Source organism: Tachypleus tridentatus, chromosome 13 (assembly GCF_004210375.1).
Source record: "Tachypleus tridentatus isolate NWPU-2018 chromosome 13, ASM421037v1, whole genome shotgun sequence".
Classification (NCBI taxonomy): Eukaryota; Metazoa; Arthropoda; class Merostomata; order Xiphosura; family Limulidae; genus Tachypleus; species Tachypleus tridentatus.
In genome coordinates, this window is record NC_134837.1 from 105496750 (window position 1) to 105516663 (window position 19914).

The window sequence follows — 19914 nt, forward strand, 5'->3', positions numbered from 1 at the left end:
ACTGTGTGAAGAGAGTTGAATATTTATCGGAAATATGTTTTTAGGCAAGGAATATGCCAACTTTATAACATTGGAGTAAACTATGTTTCATAGAAAATAAAAGCTTAAAATATATTTAAATTAGCATTAAAGAAAATGATGAAAAAACATTCTGAATTTAGTTGTTTTTAATGTATTGAATATTAACAGATATTCTGTTAGGAGTTTCAGTTGCTTATCAGTAGGACTGATACAATATGAATCTAGACATTGGTGCTGTGATACAGTACATATTTAGATAAGTGTTGCATAACTTTTGGTGGGAATTTAAAAAAAGGCTTAAAGATTAATAAAATTGAATTAGAAACAGATGTATAAAGTTGAGGGCTTTAAGTTATTTAGTGTAAGCAAATGTATTTTTTTGCTACAGTTTGAAATAATTGCAGAAAGAAAGTAAAGGATAATTTTTATTTTTGTTTTTATGGTGGTTATGAAACTGACCAAAATTACAGACTTCACATGAAACTAGGGTAATGGATATAGCAGATAAAATATGAACATTTATTGAAAAAAACCTGGAAATGAATTTTGGATGTTTCATAGAATATACAAAAGAAATTTGTTAAATTTAGACAGAGGAAAGTATTTTTAATCTTAAAATAAATATATTTTTTACACTCAAAGCAGGGGCTACTTTGACTTCTTGTATGAAAACATTTTTTAGCAAAAAATACTTTATTAAGAATTATGATTTTTTTCTGTACAAAAGACTTACAATGTTTACTGAAAACTTGTCAGATTTTGTGAATATGCAAAAATCATACCAGTTGATGCATTAGTACAGTTGTATCACTTCTTGATGATATGATACTTGTATTGCTACACCCCTACTTATCAGTATGAGAATGAGATTTACAATAAAGTGTGAAAGATTTGGGAACAGCTGTGCATTGCTGAATTTGAAATGAACTCCAACTGAATGCAGTATCAGTTATTTTTGTGGAGTGTATATTAAACAACTGATGAATCTACATTCGGTGTAGCCTAAGGAGGGATATTATCTACTTGACTTATTGTTATGAATCTTGAATGTTGTTCTAGGTATGTTTGGTTTAGTACTGTGTTTTTGAAGGACTGTTGGGGTAATATGTAAACTAGTTATTTGTGATCATCAGAATATGATACTTGTTTTATCATAGAATAATGAAACTTTTGCTTGTATGTATGACTGGTTAAACTATTATTATGCAATGTGTGACTTTTAACTTCACAAAATTTTTATCTTGTGTTTATGTAAATTAGCAGTAGGGATCCTGATTTTCTCGGTTTGCTTCTGTTTCCCATCACAAAATTTTTTTTCTTCATTTGAACATACAGAAAATTTAGGCAGCTGAATTTGCTGTACGTAGTGGAGCAAAATGAAGGTAAAGTGGTCACACACAGATTCGATGTTTACAGAGTTATAAAGCAGTTCTTTATTATCAGTTTTTCAAGTATTTACTAAGTATTCAATTGAGAAACTGTCATTTGTAGCCATAAGCTGAGGAAACATTGTAAAAATGTTCTTGAAGTGGTGCTATTTGTATTTAGACATGCAGGGTGCAGATATGGTGTCATGAATAGGTCATATGCAGATGTAGTTGTTTTACATGAATTACAGTGTTACATAATAATGACTAGTGTCATTTCTATTAATTAGCTTGTTGCCTATGCACCTTGCTCACCAATAGTTCATTAAATTTCTTTTGTCTTTGGACAAGAAAAAAAAAAAATTCAACAGAGGTTACTATACAAGGCTGCAAGTTGCTCATAGCCACCACACCATGCACTGCCATCCCTACCGATTGCTGGCACCCCAAGAGAGTACTGGTGCCATGGGTAATTGGCTAGTGTTATTAATGAATGACATATTACTGCAATTTTCATTGCTTCTGTATAATATAAATAAGCAAATTTTGATTAAAATGTTAACTATAAAATTAACTTCTTCATTGCCCTTTAACATAAGTGGGTTCTTTAGTGTTTTTTTACTCTAGAGTTAGCTAGAATATTATTTGTTTACAGAATAGAAAGTTTTTATTTTTTGAAATGTGTAAATGTTTCTTTCTGAATGTTGTACATATTCTGTATTTTTACATGTTTAGAAATAGAAAATAAGAACGAAGAAGATGGAGCATCCAAAAAGAAGAAAAAGAAGAAGGGGAAAGGTCAGATTTATAGTTGTTTTCTTATGTCAAATATGTATGAGCTACAAAACTGTGTTCTCAATATGTAGTGGCAGTAAAACCAAGGTATTTTGTTCGTAACCAAAATTCAAGTGTTAAAATTCTTTATTGATTTTTTTGATAATACATCAAAATATTAAGCCTTTTAGTTTTTATACATTATTATATTAAGCAAAAAAAAAATTGATGTAATTCATTCAGTAGTATGTATCCATATATTTTTACCCTAAACTTTTCAGTGTATTGCTTTTATTGTGATCTTCCAATATGTTGATAATGCTGGTTTAAGTCTGTAGAGTGGTTGTTTTTTATAGTTTGAAATTGAAAACATATTCACTTATGAGTGAAGGGTTGTGATTTTTAGTAGAATATAATTAATTATTAATTTCTATAATCAAGTTAGCTTATAGGAAGTTGGAAATAAAATATCTGTAAATATAAAACTACTGATATTAGTACAGAATTTACGTGTGTGTGTGTTTATAATATAGCAGGCCAAGCTTCTTAATTTATTCATCCTTTGCAGTAGATGTTGGATCATTAGTGAGAAAGAGAATTCCTCATCAAACATGAAATTGATATTTTCATGTTACAACTTTATTGTAAAATTCTAAAGAAATTTATAAGCAAGAAGTAATTTTCAATAAAAATAATTATTTATAATCCTTCTGAATTTAGGGGCTGGTCATAAACAGCAAACTGATCCTCCATCCATACCTATCACTGAATTGTATGCAGATGGTAACTTTCCTGTTGGAGAAGAAATGGAATACCCTATACCACAAGATGGGTAGGTATTTTTTTCGCGGACTAAAAATTATATGCTCACGAAATATGGGATTTTTCCTTCTAAAACTTAATTTTTTTTATGGTTTTGAAAGTTTTTTCTCCTAACTAAATGGTGTTCTGCTTTTGTACATATAACTGTTCATAACATATGCTAGGAAGAATACTTATTAGAACATGAAATGATGCAACTGATTTTGTGGAAACATTGAATAACATTTGTTTTGAATATTTAATGATTAATTATACATAAAAGATAAACTTTTTTTTTTCTACTCTTCTTCAGTATCAGTGCTATTTATATTTAACAATAAGTTTTATTGGTATCTTCCTTGAGTTATTGGCTAATTAACCACCCTGGTAATGCATTATAACCTTATTGGCCAACACATGGTAGATATTAAATGTATCTTTTCTCTAAAATCATAAACAATAAATAAAGAAGTTTACTTTAAGTTAATGTATCACCTGGTGTCTGTACTATAGTCGCAGTGCCAAGGACAGGTATACAAATGAGGAGAAAAAAACAATAGAAAACATGCAGCAAGATGTTTATAAGGAACTGAGATTAGCTGCTGAAGCCCACAGACAGGTAAGAGTACTAAATACAAAGTTTGTTTCTTGGTTTACTGTACTTGACCTTAAACATGTCTTCCATGTAATGGCATGGCTTTTGACCCATGATCCATTGTGAAAGGGTGAAACATAAATATTTAAAAATCACATCTAATTATTGATTTTTTGTGTGTCACGTGGTATATTAAATGCAGCATTGGGTCAGATTAGGTGCTTTTGATGTCCATACACAAAATCTGTAATTTCTTACAAAATATGAAGTTAAATTTTCAAAATTGATTAGGTGTAATATCAAATAAGAACCACTTATGTTTTCTGTTTGATAAGATATTGCTACATTTATTGAGTCAAACACAGTTACCCTTCCCATCTCTTTCCATTTTTTGAAAGACTTGCTTCTGTACAGGTACTTCTGTTTACAACATGTGAATAACCACTTGAAAGCTAATAATGTCTCCCTTGTGGCCTTCTCAGTGTAATTGAAGTATTCAGGCCTAATTATTCTAAACCTTAGATTTAAAAAAGGTGAAATTTTGGTGAACTAGAAGTTTCATATTTTTTAAGGCTCAAATATTGCTTAGTTACTAAGTTTAATAAATTATAGTGGAATTGTATGGAATATGTGTAGTAGTGTATGACTTGGTGATTTCAAGACGTTTTTATGTATATATAAAGCCTAAAAAATTTTATTTCACATCCTACACATGCAAATTTAGATAAGGCTTAACAACCTATGACAATCAGCAAGAGCATTAACTTCATAACTGGAAGATATAATTGTTTGCAATGATTCTTTATTTACTGTTTCATATTTTAAGAAAAATAACTTTAGGAACTCTTGTAAATAGTAATAACATATATATACACATATATCATGTATTATAACTGAAATGTGACTGTATTTTACAAAATACTAGTCCACTGAAACAGGTCAATTTGTAAATGTCAGTTTTTTATTCTTAGATGTGGTAACATGAGTGCATGTGTGCCACATCATTCCAACTTCTGTAATTTTAGCCAGGTGTGGCTAAAAAATCAATATAATAAAAATAATAAATATTTGATACATTGATGTGCAATGCTATGAGATTTAAGCTATTTATTGTAAACATTTTTGTTTTGTTTTCCTGCTGTAATTTGTACTCAATCTAAAATGAACAAAACACTTTATATTAATTTCTTGTTTTTTTTATTATGGTTACGAGATTGGTCAAATCTAGCAAACCTGTGCAGAGTTTCATTGGTAAAAATATAAGATAATGTTTTTTTTCTTTAAAATATTTAATAGTTATATGTAGATTATAAAGATTTTGCATGTATAATTTCAAAATTTTCTGATACTGAAAAGTAATTTTAGTCTTAAAATTACTTTGAGTGTTGGATAGTCAATGTGTGAAAAGAAAAATGGCATGAGATAAACACTGCTGTAAAAGTCATTGAATTTAAATAAACAAATCTGATATTTTGTGTACAAAACTATGTAATGTTTACTGATAATTTGCCAAATTTCATGAAACTACACTTACTAATTTAAAAGTTATAGCATAAAAAACTAGCACACAATGATTGAGGTCAGTCCCATTCTGATTTAACCTATTCTAGAATTATTCAATAAATGTGTTATTTAATTACACTAATAGTTTCTAATACATTTCAAGACTCCACTGAGATTTTCTAAAGCAGTGATTCATGAGAAAAGTGCTTCTCTTGCTTTTTGAAACTGTTTTATTCTAAAACTTTAAATTCTTGTTAAATGTTAAATACAAACAGTGATATTATTGAAGCAAGTTACCTTAGCTGTTGTTTTTTCATTTTTAAAACACAGTATTGATGTAAATTTAAAAAGTTTAGATCAGATCAATCACTGCTGCCATATAGTATGCTCATTACAATGTTATTTTAATATTGAAATCATATTTCTTTCATATTTATTCAAAGTTATTAATGGTTAACTAAAAAAACCAAAATTTGTTAAGAATTCATTGAAACTGTATTTTGTATAAATTTTCTATTTATACACTTAGACAAGACAGCACATGCAAAAAGTCATTAAACCAGGAATGAAGATGATTGATATTTGGTAAGTATTTTTTCATTGCTAAGTAAAATTAATTTCTTTACTGATGAAATTTAAAACAGGTATACTTATTTTGAATTATTTTTGTATTATAAACTAACAAGAAGCATTAAAAATAAAGATTTTCCCTTTACATAAGATTTTAGTAGTTCTTTGTTATCATTTAACAAAATCTCATCTCTAAGAAATCCCAGTAAAAACTGAGTGTTCTCATTTCATGAGGTTTTAGTGAGTTACATTCAAAATTTAATTAATGTACATTATTATAATGATATATGAATAAACTTGATATCAAAATTTTGCTAGTAATCCAAGCTTTAGTATTATATAAGATTTTAGTTTTTACTTTTATAAGGCAATATTTAAAAAAAAAAAAAAATCCTCAGTTTTTCCTAGTGTGAGAATTGTGACATTAGCTCTCTAGGCATCTTCTCTTCTCTAATTTATTTACCACCCTTCCATGAAGTATGATATTTGATGTAAATTACTCATTATAATGTTGTCATCAGTCTTACTTGGTTACAGAGCCATAAACTAGAAAATCAGACTCCCTCATGCCATGCCCACTTGTTACATCCTCTCTTTCACAACTTGCTAGTAATTCTCTGACATTGTTTATAACTAATAGAAAACCAAGGTTTGAATCTATCAGTTGGTATCTTATATTGTTTTTTGTACAGATAATTTTTTTTATTTTGCTTCCAGTTCAAACTTTATTTCCAAGAAAAATGTATCAATCAGCTTAGTTGAATTTTTAACAGCTCTTGTTACATAGTTAGAAAGTCAGAAGAATTGTGGTGGTTACAGGATGCTGTCTGCATTTTGTGTGTTATTATCCTATGTTCCTTGATTCATAATTTAATTAAATAAAAAAATTAGTGCAGTAGTACTATTAGTATAGAAAAGTAGGGTTCAATTTCATCAACAGTCAACAACAGAAAAGATCCAAGTAAGTACTATATTTCTTGTTGAAATATTAATGAGGTCCTCCATTCCCTTACTTTACCTCCATTGGAACCTGTTTCACCTGTCCTTTAAGGCATGTTTTCTTTTTTTGGTGATTTGTTCACCATAAATATTACATGCATACTTTACCACTAAACCTATCTTTTCCTTTATCTGAATTGTTCATTCCTTCCCAAAACCTTGTCAGTTCATGAGTATATTCTTTTTTTTTTACTCTGTCTATTTTCCCTCCTTCTATTTCTCATCTCTACCCCAGTCCTGATCCAGTTAGACCTCTATGCCCTATGGATGCCTTTCATTGTTATATTGTCTGCACAGCTTCCTTCTATGGTTTCTGTCTCTTTATCACATGGCAACTCTCTTTGTTTAGAGATCTCTCCCCTTTTACCCTTACCCTTACCAGTTGGTTTGTTGTTTGATCCAGTTGGCTTATTTTTTCTTGTCCTTTTCACACTGTACTTTGTTTTGTGTAACCTCCCATCAAATTTGACACCTCACTTTTTTCCTTGCTTTTCATCTTTGTTGGCCTTTGGAGGAAATTCTACAAGTAGGTACGAGTACAGTCGTAACATGTTCAACTCCTATTACTTATCTCACAGTTTCAGCTTCTTCTGATTTTTGCTTTCCACCTGTGGATGTACTTTAGAATTTGATGTGATTCTGACAATGGGTATCTTTATTAATGCTTTATTTTCTTTCAGGGGCTTTTTCTTCATCCTTGAATACATGAATCCTGCTCTGTTGTAAGTAGTGCTTGAGCAGATATTTTTTAACTCAAAATCTTGACTGTATGCTATGTTGACTAGCACTTGGAAAGGATTCCATGGTTTCACCTTTGAGATGGGGTGTTTCACAAGATCACTTGTAGATGAATAATCATGCATTATTTGCTTCATAAATTGGCCCATTCCAGACTGTTCCACCCATAGACTTCTTGGGCAAAGCAAAAGGGGATAGTTGCCCATTTCTGTCATTCTTCAGTTGAATAACTCAGTATGGTCTGCTTTTCAAAATAGGGTTTTGGGATAACCCATTGCACTGTATGAAATGTCAATATTTTTCCAGGCTCTCCAATGCATTCTCAGCCCATTTTTTCTTGTAGTGAAGTTTAAGAGTCCTTAACACTTACCAGTTCCAAGCCACTGGGGTGGTTGACCATGGAGGCACCCTGCTGGATGGATTTTACATAAGATGACTGTAACCATTCAGTTCAAATTAAGATGGTGGTGTTCTGCTGATGTAGGCAATGTAATGTCCTCCAATTTGTGATTAACCACACTCCAGAGTGAAATGTCAGAGTGCAGTTTACCCCTTCAATTGGGAGCCCTTGTCCTACTCTCACATGAATGTCAGTACCCTATAGGCTAGTTTTGGATTTAGAGTGAACCAATTAACATAATTTTTCATACAAGTTTTCTGTTGTCTGTCTTCTTCCTATATTGCATGCCACAGTGTGGATACATGGGATTGCTCTGGTTCTGTCTTTGCCTCTCCCTTGTTTTTTCTTATTACATGAATGTTATTGCTCTTTGTATGGTTCCAACCTGTTTCATTGTGTTGGGAGATAATTATGTGCAATAGACTTGTTTTAGATACCTGATGTCAACATAGATGTTAGTACCCTGCAAGGAGGTTTTGGATGTAGCTGACTTACAAAGTACAGGCCACCCTATCAAAGCCACTCAACACCATAGGACGTATCCTTGTTTATCCATTTTTCTAATTATGTGATTGCATTTCTTTATCTTTCTCTGGTTAGGATCATTTTTGTACTGCAGTCTCTCCCACTTGGATATGCTCCTCATTTTCTGCCCTGATTTCTTACACATTACACAAATAGGTGTAGAGTATACCTGTATCAGAAGTTGTGCAGTTTTTCTCTTTGAGTCTTCAAATATGAATCTCTTACCTACAGAAGTATCCTTTTGACACTTTTGGTGGTTATGTCTGGAGGAAAGGTACTGTATTGGGAGTTATAATTTTTTTATGCTAAAAATTTATTTTTGATAAGTACTTCTGTTCTCTCACTCTTCTTATATTTCCTCCTCACATATTACCATTTTCTTCCATACTTGGAAGTGATTGTTTAAAAGAGGTGTATAGAGAGATTCAGAAACACATTTTCATTATAGGAAAATTATAAGTGTGGAAGCACATGATTTTCAGAAGAAAACTGAAAAGGCTTCAGAATAATCTGGAAGATCATTTAAGTGAGAATGAATCTTCAAATGTAACTGATTTTGATGGTATCTGAATAAAAAGAAAATTGAAGTGGTGACAGAAATACAAAAAGATTGTTAAGAATGCTAATTTTTTAACAGTTTCATAACTTTTTCTTGAAACGTGAATATGCTATTATTTGACATTTTAAAATCACTAATTAGATTATAAAAAGCCTGATTTATTTTTTGCTCTTCAAGCTAATGCTGTTTATCTTACTCTATCCGAACTAAACTTTGTTTGCACTTTGTAATTTTAACATATTGATAATGTACTTTAAAGCTCTAGCTGATATTTTTAAGTATAAAAAAAGGGAAAGTTTTTTGTTTTTTCTCCATTACCCTGTGGAACCATGGATTAGGTTGTATATTTATGTTTCATTACACCTGCACATGATACACTTTTTGAAATTGACATACCTTGAAAAATGTGATTGTTTTATTATGTTTTTCAACTTTTTCAAAATAAACTGCTAAATATATTTGTAAAAACTGCTCGTTTGGGATGAAAACATTTTTTACGTAGAGGATCGAACATTGTTTCACCTTCTTTGGTTATCGTCAGGTTCACAAAGAAGAAGGTTGGAACATTGTTCAATCCTCTATGTAAAAAAATTTCTCAACCCAAATGAGCTGTTTTTACATGTATATATTTCTCTGAAAGTGGGTTTTTTGAAGTCACTGATTAAAATAAACTTTGATGTTGTGAATTTTGTGATTCTTGTGCTTGCTTCACACAGTTTACTTCAGTACACATGCTCCTTTTTATTTATATACAATGAAATAATAGTTTTGTACTGTACACTATTTAAGCATGATAAGAGGCTTTTGTTTATTTCCAACCATTTTCTAGAAAAATTAATAAAGTGCATTGAAACTGGTATAACTCATTGTTAAATCTTTTTATACAATATGTGAGGAAAGCTGTTTCTTTTTTTTTTTTTGGTAAAATTGACTACATTTTTGGTAACATATCAAAGATATTTTCTTTTTTTTTCCACTTCTGATTAGCATTATCTTTGAAAAAAAATCAGTTTTTAGGTGTCTCCTTGAACTCAAAAATAGTTGCATATTTTAAGGTATGTATTTATGAGGAATTTTATTAATTATTTATGGTTAAATATGACAGTGAACAGTTGGAAAATATAGCCAGAAAACTTATTGGTGAAAATGGGTTACAAGCTGGTTTGGCCTTCCCAACTGGCTGCTCCCTGAACAATTGTGCTGCACACTACACTCCTAATGCTGGAGACGAAACTGTGCTGCAAGAAGATGATGTGTGTAAGATTGACTTTGGAACACACATCAATGGTGAGTGCCATGTCATTTGTAAGAAATGTGGTGAGGATTAGACAGCATACTTTTATATGAAATGTATTAACTGTGTGTTTGAAAAAAAAGTGCAACTGGACATACTTGGCTATAAAGATAGACTTATTTGTTCAATTTAATGTTAGCCCTAATATTTTATTTCAGTTTTAACATATAGTTTGTTAGAAGTGACTTATCATATTTAAACCATTTCAAATACTCTGTAGTTATAAACATAAATATTCAGTTTTTGAAGTTTCATTTGATCATTTATAAAAAAGCAAAGATATTGTTAATGTTAATATTTTTATCACACTTTATGACGTGAATGAGCTGGAACTAATTGTGTTGAGTGTTTATATCAAATCAGAACATTTTTTTATGTATTTTAAGACTTTGTTAAGGCTCTAACACTTAGAATTTGATATTTTGTTTTAATATTTCAGGTCGTATCATTGATTGTGCCTTTACGTTGGCCTACAACACAAAATATGACAAGTTGTTAGAGGCTGTGCGAGATGCTACTAATACTGGAATTAAGGTGTAATTCAGTTTATTTTTAAATTCAAATTAATTTCTCCCATGTGTTAACTGCAAGCCATGTAAATGCTTTGAATTTAGATTTTGTGAACTGCAAATGTTTTGTTTCAATTTGAAAAGCTAAAGTTAAATGTTTGAAAAATAGGCCTTAGTACCACTGCTTAAGAATGTAATAAATAGTTCATGCTGTATTAAAATACTGATGGAGTTACATGATGTTACAATTAAATGAGATATATTGGTAAAATGATATTTGTAAATAAGAATGTTTTCATAATGCAGTCATAAATTTACTTGTAGTCTTACTTTTGGTAAGTCATGGTCAAGCTAAACTTTAATTCTTTTCAGTTGTATACTGTCATTTCTGTATTCATAAAAGTTAATAAATTTTACACATAATCATATATGAAATATAACATGATAACTTTTGAACTTTTCTAAACTTTATTCAATTTGGCAAATTTATAATTTATAATGAAAGAAAAACAATTTATTTATAACTATGTGCTATGCCATTATGCAATATTCTCAACTGTTGACCTGAGTTGAGCCAAGTTTCATGCATGTTTTTTGGTAGTAAAAAGTATTAGGAAAGAACGTATTGTTAAATAAAATAGCTTTGTAGGATTGACTACTGAACTTGAAGAAAAACAAAAAGGAACCAACAAATTAAGGATGAAAGTGGATGTATCACTTGATCTGGCTAATGATCACATAGCAGATTAAGCTGATTTTCCTTTACATGGAGAATAAAATCCCTACATTACTGGCTTCTTCACTTTGTCTATCAAAAGTTTGGTCTTTGGATAGAATCTTAGCTTTCATCATTTTATAAACTTTTCTTTTAGATTACTAGGTTTATGACTATTCTACAATAAAATAACATTTTATGAGGAAAAATACAGATGACTTTTGTATTGTTTTGATACAGGCATACATGCCATTCCTGTATACAGAGTGCTAGTGCTCTCTCCAATATAGTCAGATGTCTTATAATACACTAAATACTTTGCTGAAAGACACCTTACAGCGAAACAAGCGAAGTGTCGTGTATTTATGTATTGATAAAACTATACAAGCAATATTTTTCTTACCATATCTTATTTCTAAAAATAGGCCAATACCTTTTTTTAGAAATTATCTAAAACTGTTTTTTGAAAAGATCCTGTGCTATTCTCTAAGCTCATTTCAAGACGTATCCTGTTGTAAGACTGAATAGTCACTGGTTTCAAATTGTTTCAGCTAGAAATAAACAACAAATATGTTCGATTACTATGGATTTGAAGTTTTGATTGATATGTTGACATCTTTATGTGCACAGGTGAACATTTCAAATATTTATATCCTTCAAATAAAGCTTACAAGTAGTAGTCAAAAGTCAAAGTTATCATTAGAAGTTTGGATTTTCTTAAGTTTTTGCTTTAGCCAAAACAAATGATGATAAAGTTTATATGGCAAAAAATTTCTAAGTCTTTTACTTGTAATTTTATTCCATAGTGGATTTGAGGAGTAATATGGGAAATAATTTTGTTTAAAGCTCAGTGTTGGCATATTTCCTTTTAAAAATCACTTGGTTCCAAGCTATGATTTGTTATAGTTTATTTTCAGTGTCAGTAGAATATGTTTGTGAACTTGGGTACATGTAGACAAAAAGGCTTGAATGTGTCATAATTAGCTATAGTAGTGATTCATTGTTTGGAAATAGAACACAGAAAGCTTGTTGTTTTATATCAAAATTTAAAGAATTTTTTTGTTGGACATGGAGTATAATTTTCAACAGGAGCTAATGTGTATGAATATTACAGGAGGCTGGTATTGATGTTCGTCTTTGTGATATTGGAGGAGCCATTCAGGAAGTTATGGAGTCATATGAAGTAGAATTAGATGGGAAAAACTACCCAAGTAAAGAGTTTGTGATTTTTAAGTATTTTTAATTGATTATACATGAAGTAGAATTGTTAGTTTACTATGTTTTATGAATCAAGCATCCAGTTGCAGCTACTTTGACCACCTGTAATCAGTTTGTCAGTCTTGGATTAATTTATGGATAATTCTGATCATATTTCTCCTGAGGTTTCTTCATTTACTCTCAACCAAATTACCTCCAATGTTTCTAGTTTTCTGAAAGTATGAAATACAAGAATTCTTCTTAAAGTTGCTTTAATCACATATAATCAAATTATTGCTTAGTTTTATTTCTGTTTCAGTTTACCAGTAGAAAATCATATCTTTAATCTTATGCATCAGTAACCTGTTATTTAAGTCAACTTTGAAAAGATAAGTGGTTTTAAGTCTGATATCTGATATATATTAATAAACTTCACTCTTTGCATATGAGTGCACGCTATAATCTTTTCTACGGAATTACATTCTTCACTCTTTGCATATGAGTGCATGTTATAATCTTTTCTACGGAATTACATTCAACATTTACTTGAAACAACTTTTTTATCTTCATACATCTGTAATATATGGATACATAGTTTATATTTCAAATTTTATATTCACACTTTAATTTCTAACTTTCATAAGAAAATATTTAAATAAATTTTCAGTATTCATTAGAGCTTGATAATTTAATCAACATAACTGATTACTTGTGAGAAGTGATTATATAAATTAGTGTCATGTAAAGTTCAGTTGAAATTGTAATTAATCAAAATTAGTGTTTTTAACTGTTACTCTCTTCAGTTATTCAAACAGGTGATTACTCAAGACTATGAACAGATTGTTATAAATTTAATCAATCACCCTATGTAAATTAGTATTTCCATTTATTAGTTTTTCTTTATTCCAACACTCAATTAATTGAAATTCTGATTACATAAATTATCACATAATTAACTAGTTGAAGTTAGGGTTTCCTATTATGATTTTTTTATTATTCTAACTATCCAATTATAGAAATATTGCATTTATATTTGTCATTAAGCACAAGATTATGTAGTGAGCTTATTTGTGCTTTGCTCAAATTTAACTTTATAATTTTTTTCACTTCAAGTTTGTTCAGCTTTGGCAATTCAAAGGAAGGCAACTTGTTTTGGCAGCATAAAGATTTTTTTAAAAATTATTTGTATATACCATGGTTTGAGGAATACTGTACTAACCAATTAATCAAATGTAATGAGTTAAATAATCAAAAAATACCATTGATTTCCTAGTTCTAATCTGCTCTTCTGTGTGTCGCTTGATGCATTTTACACTCTGGGTTCTCCATTATGTAATTTCTTTCTTCCATTATACTCTGAGGGTGTTGTAACAATTAGTAACATTAACTATACATAGTTGCAGGCAAAAATATAAAATTATAAAACCTCAGTTTGCTGTGATATCAACAAATTTGTCAGACTTACCAGAGAGGTTATTCATCATAGGTTTCAAGGTGCTTATATAAACCACATGTAATTATTTAATCAACATGTTTATAACCAATAACAAAAAACAACAAAAAAATCCCCCACCTAAAAACTATGTTGTCGTGGTTATTTCTTTTTGACAGGCTTACATATAAAGTTTGTTTCAGATTATTTGCAATTGTTGTTGCAAGCTTAAAGTACCTGGTGGAATTTTATTAACCTATTTGTAGTTCGGTTAGAAAGCCAGTTAAATTAAAGTTGATTTGTGATATTCTGTTTTAGTGCCTGATATTTTTTGTGTGCCTTCTAAAGCTATATGAATTATTGTTTAGACAAGCAACATAGTGAGGAAAAAGTAGGGTTACTGAAAAATGACATCTGAGTACAAATTGGCTTTAATATCTAAGTCAAATGCTTATTTCTTTGTTTTTATGTCTATTTTGAGTTTATTATTATTATTATTATATAATTATATTATTATTACTTATATTATTATAAGTACTTATAAGAATTAAGTGAATACATGCAGTACAATCTTTATTCTTATACGCCATCTACAACCATATAATAAATCTTCAAGAGTATTGGAGACATTCTTGTGTTATAAACAAACCATGTACAAAATTACAAGTTCGGAACCACTTGAGAAAATCAAAAGAGCAAATACAGAAAATCTACAAAAAACAGAGATTTCTCAATCTCATTGATTGAATGATATTGTTAAATGGTTTTAGCTGTATTACAAACAGACTTACCCTAGTTATGGGTACACCAAATATAACTATAGCATAGGGACCACATGCCAGTGTTTTTCTACAAATAAAAGTTAACTAATTTATCATCTGTTAGTATATGCACACAACCACAACTCACATAACATCCAAATTATGTTGCATATTATATCATGTGACATCACATGTACAGCACACATACCATATGTGAAGAGAATGCATGCCACACATACACACCAATGATGTCATACAGGATATACACATGAATGAATGATGCATAAGATCATATCACCTCATATGAAAAAAGTGCACGAAAAAGTGGAAACAACATTTAAAAACAAATTTCCCAGTTGTTTTTAACAAAAGATACAAAATTTCAAAAATTAAAACCTTTCTAGGCTAGTAACTAAAATAAAATAATTTAAAATTTGAGCTTGTGAATTTGAACTTGCTTCAGCTTGAAAGATTAAAATCTGTGTAAGTTGAACGGTTTGTTTATCTATGGTATAAGTATACAAGTTTTTGCTTTCAGTTGTTGCTTTTCATGAAGTAATAAACAGATTTTTTTTGGAACAAAATTTGGTAATAAAGCAATTATATTAAAATAAATTAGTTGTGAAAGTGTTAACAGCTAAAACTGTAAAGATAAATAAATTGAAGATTGGTAACAAATTAAATATTCAGAAGAGTAAAGTGGTATTTATTATTCACTTTATTTCATCAATTCCAAGTTTTTCAGAAAAATAACATTGATATTCTTATATGATGTCCTAGAAGTTTCGTAAATGAAATGTGAAAATTGTAAAATAAAAATAAGTATTTTCATTCTCTTAGACTGACATAAAAAGGGTTTTGTATCATTACAAACAAATCTTTAATAAAAAGACTTATAATGCTTAGTATTATTGTACCAAATTTCATGAGCACAGGTTGAAGTTCTTGTATCTCAAAAAATTCTTTTTTTCTAGTAAATGTAAGATTTATACAAATTTATTTTAATTTTGTTAATTTTGAGATATCAAATGTGGTAATATTGTTACATCTTACATTTGGTTCAAGATTAAGAGATACTAGTGTAATGAAGCATTATTTTCAGGAAACCTCAGAAAAAATATTTGTTCTGTGTTAGATTTATCAAGTTTTTGATGATCTTTCCAATTTTACTTGCTATATTTTCTTTATGTATATTTTTCACATACAACTGTTTTTATTTACATTTTTATTCAAAAAAGGTTGTGTGCATTACAAGATATGGTGAATAATTAAGTTTTATTTATTTATGTAAGCTGATTAAAAATGTAAAATGGAACTTTTTGTGATAATTTTTAAAAATAAAGGTATGAAATAATCAGTAAATATGACTTTTATTGAAACACTAGTAGATTAGAATAATGAAAATAAGATTATGGAATGTGGTTGAAGATAAACTGAGTTTGGATTCAGTAATGGGTTTCTAAAAATTTAACATAATTCAGAAAATATCCCATATTTTGACCAACAAATTTTAAGCCATCTTTTATATAAATTAGAATGTTCTGAATTTTTAGATAATAATACAAAAATTGTAATTTCTTTTAAAATCTTTCTTTCCCTAGTTAAATCTATTAGAAATCTTAATGGCCATTCAATAGGTCCTTATCGGATTCATGCAGGCAAGACAGTTCCAATTGTAAAAGGTGGTGAAGCCACACGTATGGAGGTAAGTTGGAACTACTTTAAAACAGCACATGATGGTAAAAAAAAATATTTAGAATTTATGTCAGAGCTTGTAGCTGCTGATAGGATGCCTTTTATTTTATTTTGTTGTTGTGAAAGACAATGGTAAACTTACATTGTCCAATCTGAAAGCAGAATTATATACAAAGTTGAACCATTTCATTAATTTATGTTTGGTTTTATAATTTCTAATACTAAAATGATTTCAGTCAGTTTAACATCTTTTTCAATAGGAAAAGGGATCTTAATTTCTGTGTTGAATAATATTTTGGTATTCAAGGAATTTTTAAGCAGTTCAAACAGTTTACTTTTTTATGTAGAAGCTATTATTCAAGGCTTCTCTCTACAACACACTGTTGTGGGGATTACATTGGAAGTTTCTAAAGTTGTAGATTTTCAGTGCAAAAGGTCTTAAAAGTTTACAAAGTAATTCAAGCTTAAAGGTTTTAAATAAGAAGAACAACAGTTTAATTAAATTATACATAAATAATACTACAATTTAGCTTGTATCTGTTTGTATTCAAATTTATGTCTAATTAGTGTCTCACTGTCAGTTTACTAGTTAAGAATGTTGAAATCAACTAGTTTTGTTCATAATGAACTTTACATAATACTGAACAATATCCTTGGCTTGTATGTAATACTTCATAATATTAAAATAGTAATTTATTATATCCCAGTCATTAAGTATTCTTAGGAACAGAAGAGAGAATTACAAGAGCTTTCTTGTACTAGTAATGTCATGGTAAATAATTATATAAATATGAATCCTGAACATTAATATTTTTAGTAACATATTAGTTGATCAACTGATTTGTAGCTTTACCATATTAAGTTTGTTGACCATATACAATTCCACTTAGTAAAACTAAACTTGGAAAATGATAGTGATGTTGGTCCTATGCTGAAACTGTTAAGTTTATTCTCATGCAGGAAGGGGAATTTTATGCTATTGAGACTTTTGGTAGCACAGGAAAAGGCTATGTTCATGATGACATGGAGGTTTCACATTATATGAAGGACTATGATGTTGGTCATGTTCCATTAAGGTAACTAATATAAGATCTAAGCTTCAATAACTAAAAAAAAAAGTATATATATATAGTTATTTTAGGATAGTTTTCCTTCAAAATAATTTATGATTATACACATTTCTTCAGGTATAAAATTTCATTAAATTGTGCCAAAACAATTAAGGAAACTACATAATTAAGTGTACATGGTCCATTTGTTTAATGAGGTAAATGGCCTAGCTGGACTTATATCATGAAATGAAGAGTCGTAAGTAAAACAGTGATATGTATTAGAATGCTTATTTGTAGTTCACAACAATTTTTTAGATTATATCACTTGCTAGTTTTTTTAGATAAATAAAATAATTTTCTAATATTATACTACAACTAGTGTCAGAGAGAGTTAACATTTTAAACTAATTACAAATAAAAGTTAAAGATGGATTAAGTGTTGCAAGTTGAAATTAAAGTCAGTCAGTATTTTGTGTAAAAAATAATATTTTATTATAAAAAACTAATGAATCAGAGTTGTCTTTTAGAAATTATTGTACTTCAAAATTTGTAAATCAATTAGTTAAATTTCATTTACAGACTGGGTCGATCCAAACAGTTGCTCAATGTTATAAATCAAAATTTTGGAACATTAGCATTTTGCCGACGATGGTTGGACAGACTGGGACAAACAAAGTATTTATTGGCATTGAAAGATCTGTGTGACAAAGGGATTGTTGTTCCATACCCACCATTATGCGATATCAAGGGTTGTTACACTGCTCAATTTGAGCACACAATCCTGCTACGGCCCACATGTAAGGAGGTCGTTAGCCGAGGAGATGATTATTGAGGAATCTCGACCACGGTCCTCATGGCAAGCATCTGTCTATAGAGGGGATCAACAATTCAATTTCACAGAGTGTTCATAAACAAGATAGTAATATGCTCCACCTAAGTCCTGTCTGATAGCTGTAAATAGCTGTATATAAATACCCAAATAGAATCAGAAAGCCTAGCTAAGTTTAAATATCTTTTACTTCTCAAAGAGATTGTCATGTTATTTAATGAATTTGTTGTCCTTAATTAAGACTAATATTTTACACTAAAAAATTATGGGTTTAAAGAGGAAAATCTTGTCAGAATAAATAATTTTCTACAGGGTAGAAAACAGTTACTACTGATTAAAACAAACTGTTGCATAAAATAACTAAAACATTTCCTGAAATTACTATTTTGTCCATGATTTAGTTAGAAGTTATGTTTTGTTGATCTCATCAAAAGGATAATGTCTGTGCTTGAAGTTTTTTTTTTATCAAATTGATTAAATTTTTTCTGTATCCTATTCAGTGCACAAGACATTGAAATTAGAGTTTAATTTGGAGAAGAAAAAATATTATTTATACAATTATTTATCCAGGAAATAGTTGGAATAAGCTTAAAGTTAATTTTTTATATATAGAAATTTTAACAGGATAACTAATGATTATCAGTTTTGACTCGACGTTTATTGTGAACATCTAACCACAGAAATGTTGTACGTTTAGCGAAATTCTATTTAAAAAATAGTTGAATTTTGTAAAATATATGCCAAAATCACTAAAAAGATTGGTCATGTATTTTATATGACAAGCAGGAAGCAATGCTGTAAATCCAACTTTGTCCAACAAATAAAATTTTGTAAAACTTAGTGCAATATTTTTAAATGTTTTTCAAAACCACAAACATTTTGACTCAGATATAGTATGCACTGAACATAAAAAATGTTGTTTGTCATTTTAGAAACAAGCTGAAACAAACATTGATCAACTGAAAACATCCCAGGATACAAGCTACAATGTGGGATTATAAAAAGTACACTAGTTATGCGTTTTATACAACCACCTATTATTAATAACTTCTGAATTTAAACTCAAAATAATATTTTTAGGTGTTGATGTATCAATAGAGAAAGTACAATATAAGCTACAAGTATTTTAAGAGTAAAGAATTTTCATTACATGTCAGATTATGATTAAATAATATTTTTTTTTTGTGCAGATTAATTTAAGACAATTAATGGTTACTCAGCTACATTTATTTATTGGTGAGGTACCTTTTTAATCAGAAAAGGTCAGGTTGCTTAAAGCAGTGTTTCTCAACATTTTAGATCTCAAGTTCCACATATGAAGTTGATGTCTTATTAGTTTAGGGCAGTCACAGTTTTACCAGTCTGGGGCATTCTGTAACTGATCATCTAATAGCACATCAATGAAGAATCATGGGTTTAGAGGATTTTTAATTGGTGGGCCATAAGATAATGTACTATAACAATAATGGAAAACAAGGGACCTTTTGATGTATCTAACTCATCCTGTTCCACTAAATTAAACTGAAAAATTCAAAGGTAGTTCTTATCATTCAAATGCTTACTAAGCTTTACCTATAA

General features: G+C 29.3%; 1 protein-coding gene and 1 long non-coding RNA gene across 3 annotated transcripts in view; one reads left to right on the forward strand and one right to left on the reverse strand.

The window, feature by feature from the left end:
• The window catches only part of und (methionyl aminopeptidase und), a 28105-nt gene extending 8929 nt beyond the window's left edge, over positions 1-19176 (forward strand). For both annotated transcript variants that reach the window (XM_076482381.1, XM_076482380.1), the window contains 10 exons: positions 2124-2186; positions 2883-2994; positions 3477-3582; positions 5591-5646; positions 9958-10139; positions 10586-10680; positions 12485-12581; positions 16362-16465; positions 17416-17531; positions 18087-19176. In XM_076482381.1, the coding sequence (XP_076338496.1) occupies positions 2124-2186; positions 2883-2994; positions 3477-3582; positions 5591-5646; positions 9958-10139; positions 10586-10680; positions 12485-12581; positions 16362-16465; positions 17416-17531; positions 18087-18339 (1184 nt within the window). In that variant the 3' untranslated portion in view covers positions 18340-19176. The remainder of the gene's footprint in view (positions 1-2123; positions 2187-2882; positions 2995-3476; positions 3583-5590; positions 5647-9957; positions 10140-10585; positions 10681-12484; positions 12582-16361; positions 16466-17415; positions 17532-18086) is intronic.
• LOC143240245 (uncharacterized) lies at positions 12663-14914 on the reverse strand. Its single transcript, XR_013021650.1, has 3 exons — positions 14791-14914; positions 13827-13923; positions 12663-12800 (listed from the first exon to the last, which is right to left on the reverse strand). It is a non-coding gene; the product is annotated as an uncharacterized LOC143240245 (long non-coding RNA).
• Positions 19177-19914: the final 738 nt, after the last annotated feature.